Genomic DNA, 6000 nt, shown 5'->3' on the forward strand with positions numbered 1-6000 from the left:
CAGCTCTCTGCCCCTGGTCCTCTCTTTCCCAGGCTCTTTGCTGGCCAGTCCATTCCCATTTGCAAATCGCAGAAGCATCCTGAGTAATTTCCTCCCACAAATCCCACTCTGGGCCTCTGGCCGCCGCCCCTGGTAGCCCTGGATTGTTTCTGGGACGGCTCCTCGGAGCCCAGGGACGCTCGTCAGGGCGGGCGGGCCAGGGGTGGGTGCACGTGTGTGTGTTTTATTTCATTCTTGCTGCTCATATGTTCCAGGAACCCTTCCCAGTTAATAAAGACAGCATTAAGCTAATGAAAAAGAAAATCCCGCATTTGTGATGGCAGGCTTGTGAGGAGAGGGCCAGGGCTCTGGTGGCTGCAGCTCTGTTCTTGGAAAAGAAACAGCTGCTAAGGTCCTGGGTCTGGGGCTGTCAACGGCATCCCAGAGACCCTGCCACCCCCACCGAGGGGCCTGGGAAGTGGATTGTTAATGTCACAGAGCTTAATTTGGGGGACCTGGTTTCCCCTTTCCCTACTCAGCAGCAAATCCCAAGGAAATGCAAAAATGTTAAGGGTCTCAGCAATGAAAACTCACAAGGGGAGGGGAGGCCTGAAGGTCCTAAGAGAGGGGCTCAGAGAGGGGAGGTGAGAGGCCTTTGCAGGTTCTGTTCCCTCAGCCTGGGAGGCCCCCCACCCCTCCCAGCTCGTAGTGCTTCCTCCTTCACCTCACTTTCAGCACCACTTCCCGAGGGGGAAATTCCCTGCCCAGCCAGGCCGGCCTGCCTAGGACTCCCTCCCCAGCCTGCCCTATTCTTCCGTCAGGCCACTGTCCCCTCTTGTCATGAAACAGTTATCTGTGTGGTTGGTGCTTTCTCACCGATTCTTCAGCTAGTGTGTCATCTCCTTTAGCTGAGCACCTACCGTGTGCCTGGCACTGTTCTGGGCACTAGGGATCCTGCAGTGGACAGGGCAAGCCCTGCCCTCACAGGGGACAGGCTGGGGACAGGCAATAAACATGAATTTTTATAACACGTGTGTCACAGGTGATAAGTGCTTTGGAGGAAAATAAGTATAAGGAGCAAAGAGGGGCCCAGGGGTAGGGGCAGGTTGCAAGTGTAAGTGGTGGCCAAGGCTGGCCTCTCTGCAAAGTGACATCTGAACAAAGACCAGAAGGAGGGGGAAGGGCGTTCGTCTGAGACAGGAACCAGGACATGTGAATGTCTGCAGAGGGCCGGGTTGGCTGCCGGGGGAGGGTCAGGTGAGTGGGGAGTGGCAGGTGGGCGCCTTCAGTTTATTTCTCATCTCTGGGTTCATTATCCACAGGTGCTGTGGAGCGTGGTGGGGGCTGTCACATTGATTCTGGGCGGGGGCCAGAGATGCCAGGCGGCATCTTAAACACAAAAGAAGTTTCTCTCTCTCCCCTGGGACAGCAGGAATGTAAGCCGCCCAGGGCCGCTAAGGCAGCGTGGGACATGGAGGCGTCCGGGCTCATTCTCTCCCGTGGCTCCATCAGCCCTGGACACTGCTCTTACCACGAGGCCCAAGATGGCCCCCAGCTCCCCACATCCTCATTCCAGCCAGAGGGAAGGGGGGCGGGTGAGGGGAGAACTCAACCCTCCTTTTAAGGCACGGCCAGATCTAGTAGATGGCACTGCACCTTAAGGTCCACTGACCAGATGATAATCCCAGGATCCCGCCTCACTCTGAGTGAGGCTGAGAGATGCAGCCTTTATTGTCAGCAGCCATGCATCCAGCTAAAAATTGGGGGTTCCCTTTGGGAGAGGAGAGAGCGGTTGGTGGGAGCGGCTGGCAGTCTGAGTCAAAGCTGGCAAATGGCAGGGCTGGGACTGGCATCCGGGGGTGTCCAACCTAACCCCAGGCCCTTAATCATTAGTCTTCATCACTGACATCATCATCATTGTATTTAATCCTCAAATGTCCTCTGCAAGGTGGGTCTCGTCACATCCCATCTTACAGAGGGTGGATTTGAGGCTCAGAGAGGTTAAATGGCTTGCCTAAAGTCACACAGCTGATACATGCAAACTTTCCTGTGGCTTGCTCCAAATGCCAGGCAGGGAGAGGAAGAGGGAGCCAGGGGTCTCAAACATAGTCCACCCATACCTCTGAACCCACCAAAGAAGACGAGGGCACCCCCACCAAGTTCCCCTAAAAGTCACTCTGCCAGGGCGTCTGAAGCAGAGGCCCACCCGCTGTTAATCGGGCTGTCCCAGCAGCTCTCCAGCCTGATGGATGGGAATCATTAGCCCAGGCCGCCGACACCTGAGCAGCGTGAAATATGGTGACGGGACAAAGGGCTTGGGTGGTTCCTGCTGACAGTGTTGTTAATATCTCCACTTTAGTGGGCCATTTGTCTCCGCCTCGCCACAAGCGGTAAATCCACTGGCGCTCCGGAGCCACCAGGCCAGGACGAGGAGGCCTAGGCATTTCTTTCCTCCTTTGCTCAGTTTCTCACAGAAAAATGAACTTTAAAAGGGCCGGGATTGGCTGGGCGGCCACCAGAACCCGCCCTGCACTTGAAGTTGGTGCAGGGGAAGGCAGGCTTGGGTGGGAGAGAAGAGGGTGGGTGGAGCTTGGGACAGCTAGAAGGCATTGGAGAGACTGTATGAGTTGTCCATAATTGGTGGTTTTCTGCTTCCCTTCAGCTGCTAACCAAGAGGTCCACAGTTCAAATCCGCCAGGCGCTCCTTGGAAACTCTATGGGGCAGTTCTCCTCTGTCCTGTAGGGTCGCTATAAGTTGGAATCGACTCGATGGCAGTGGGTTTTGGGGGGTTTTTTCAGCTGGGGGTTGTTTAGAAGCAACAGAACAAAATAGAAGAAATGTCCATGGGGGGCTTTGCTTGAGAAACTCACCTTCCCATTTTTTCTCCCTCTTTCATTCCTTCTGCAAATCTTTCTTGAGCATTTACTATGTGCTGGATGCCATGTGATGCAGCCATGAACATTACACTCCAAGAACGAACCCTCCTCAGGGCCCTTGCATTTGCTGTGTCTTCTGGGCCAGGACTGCTCTTCCCCCAGATCTCTACATGGCTCCCTCTTTCTTGTCCTTCAGGTCCTGCTTAAATATCACCCCCCTAGGAGCCCTGGTGGAGCAATGGTTAAGCACTCAGCTGCTAACCAAAAGGTCAGCAGTTCAAACCTACTCAGCGGCTCCACAGGAGAGATGTGGTAATCTGCTCCTGTAACGATTACAGCCAAGAAAGCCCTACGGGGCAGTCCTACTCTGTCACTTAGCCCTACGGGACAGTCCTACTCTGTCACTTGGGGTCGCTATGACTCAGAATCCACTCAACAGCACACAACAACAGAGAGGGCTTCTGGATCCACTTATGAAAACTAAATACACACCCAGCTGCTTTCTGCTCTCTTCCTCTGTTCCATTCAGGGCTTCAAACCAGTTTGTTCACGTTCAAACTCCTGCTGTGAATTTGCATTTCTAACGAGGTCCCAGAAATTATACATAAGAATCACTTGGATATCTTGTTAAAATGTAGATTCTGATTCAGTATTAAAAAAAAAAAAAATTGCCGTTGAGTCGATTCCAACTCATTGCAACCCTATAGGACAGAGTAGAACTGCCCCATAGAGTTTCCAAGGAGCACCTGGTGGATTCGAACTGCTGACCTTTTGGTTAGCAGCCATAGCTCTTAACCACTGCACCACCAGGGTTTCCGATTCAGTATAAGTGGGGTGGGAATGCAAATTCTCAGCACTTACCACAAGATGAAATCATCTTGTTATCGATGGGTTCATTATCTGTGCCTTTAATGGAAGCCCTATGAGTGTGTGCCACCCGTTGGAAGGCCCCTGGGGACACAGCTGTCACCAGTCAGGCTGAGTCACTGTCCTCTGGTGCACATGTTCTTGGGGAGGAATCAGACCCCATGTGCCTCCGCAGACACGAGGAAGGCTGCGAAGGGAACAGGGTCCTCCACAGGAACTGAGTTTATATGCACTGTTGCCTGGAAGGATCATCCGTTAGCCAGGGAGGACCGGAAGTAATATATGGCAGGGAAGGAGGGGAGGGAAGGGATTCTCCTCAGGCTCCTCTTTCTCTATTCATGGAGGAAAACCTTCCCCAGAAGCCCCAGCCAGCTTCCTCGTTGGCTTAAACAGGTCACATGACCACCTCCAGACCAACCCCTGGCAAACAGGGCTGGAATTGTCATGTTTAGAACAATCATGGCTCATCACCTGTATCTAGTCATGATGCTGCGAAATTCAGGGTTCTATAGCAAGGAGGTGGGAGCCCTGGTGACACAGTGTTTAAGAGCTACTATTGCTAACTAAAAGGTCAGCAGTTCAAATCCACCAGCTGCTCCTCGGAAAACCTATGGGGCAGTTCTACTCCGTCCTATAGGGTTGCTATGAGTTGGAATCAACTCAACAGCACGAGTTTGGGTTTGATTTTTATAACAAGGAAGTCCCTGGGTGCCACCAATGGTTAAGCACTGGACTGTTAGTCAAAAGGTTGATGGTTCAAACCCACCCAGAGGCACTTCAGAAGACAGGCCTGGCGATCTGCTTCCGAAAGGTCACAGCCTTGAAAACCCTATGGAGCAGTTCTATTCTGCACACATGTGGTCATCATGAGCTGGAATTGACTCAAAAACAACTAACAATAACAACATAAGCAAGGAAGAAGATGGCTGTTGAGCTAGCCCTGGGTGAAAAGAAATGGCGTGGCCGTACTAGTGGTCCTGGCTAGATACAGGCCTGCCAGAAACATTAGATGTCTCACGGTTCGGTAGACACCTACACACTAGCCTGATGTGGGTGACTTCTCAGAAGGCGCTCTAAGCCTTGGGCGAGGGTGCAGGGGCTGCGGGAGGCACAGAGCAGGACATAACCTGGTGGGGGGTGTCTTGTGTTCCAGCACAACATGCCTTTCTGGCGGATATCCTGCCACGCGGACCTGGAGGCACTGAGGCACGCCCTGGAGCTGGAGTATTTATAGCAGAGCCAGCGGCATCTCCACCGGCATCACAGATGCATCGCGCCCCCCCAGGCCCCGCGCCTTCCCCGCCCTCCACCGAGCACACAGACCCTTGACACCAGGCAAGCAGACGCATCCGCTGACCATCTCAGAAGCCGCGCTTTCCGCCAGACAAGGGTCCTGAGAGGCAAGGCACCCAACATTGGCTTTGGAAATATTTGACTCCGGGGAAAAGGGCTGGCTCGAAGTCCAGACTTTTCTACAAGACTTACAGAACAAAAGCCAGGAATTGCTGATTTGGGGGAGGACTGGTGGTAAGGGGGGTGCAGGATTTTTTTTTTTTCTTTTTCTTTTTAATTTATGGACTAATCGCATTACTCCGGTATTATGCTCTTGTACCTGTGTTGGTTTTCTTAGTCGTTGGTTTGGTTTGGTTTTTTCAACTGGCATGTGGGGTGGTTCACGGTTCTAATTTAAGCACTCTCTTCTCCAAGTTGTGCTTTGGGGGGACAATCATTCTTTGACCATTAGAGAGGGAGGAGATTTGGGGCTGTCGGGGAGACTATTGCTTATTTTTGTTTCCAGAGACCTTACCTGACGTCATGTGGACAGTGCACGTGCCTTATGCTGCCATCTTGTTTTCTAGGGAGAGGGAAACACCGGGAAGGATGCAGTACTCTGTGATGGATAAAAGGCATTAAATAAAACTGCGTTTACATTTTGAAAGCCAGTAGAGCATGGCTACTTCATTACTACTCTGATGCTTCCAAATGTGTTAGTCTTTTTCAGGACTCTTTCATTTGCAAAAGAATAAAAATTCCAACTCAAAGTGGCTTAGGCCAAAAAAGAAAGAAAACTGTCTCCAGGACCTTTAGATGATATGTGCTTCAGGCATAGCTGCGTCCAGGTGATCAAATGACTTTTGTCCTGTGTGCCTTGATTCTCAGGCAGGTTCTTCCATGTTGTAGCAAAGGTGGCACCCAGAATCTTTCAGCAAAACCAAACTAGCAGAAAGAGAGTACCACTTTCATAATAGTTCTGGCAAAAGCCCCAGGATTGTGTCT

General features: G+C 51.9%; 1 protein-coding gene across 1 annotated transcript in view; it reads left to right on the top strand.

The window, feature by feature from the left end:
- Positions 1-5005, top strand: part of EYA2 (EYA transcriptional coactivator and phosphatase 2) — a 175733-nt gene extending 170728 nt beyond the window's left edge. The window contains exon 11 of the mRNA XM_064276435.1: positions 4877-5005. Within this exon, the coding sequence (XP_064132505.1) occupies positions 4877-4957 (81 nt within the window). The 3' untranslated portion in view covers positions 4958-5005. The remainder of the gene's footprint in view (positions 1-4876) is intronic.
- Positions 5006-6000: the final 995 nt, after the last annotated feature.

This window comes from Loxodonta africana, chromosome 24 (genome assembly GCF_030014295.1).
Source record: "Loxodonta africana isolate mLoxAfr1 chromosome 24, mLoxAfr1.hap2, whole genome shotgun sequence".
Taxonomy (NCBI): domain Eukaryota; kingdom Metazoa; phylum Chordata; class Mammalia; order Proboscidea; family Elephantidae; genus Loxodonta; species Loxodonta africana.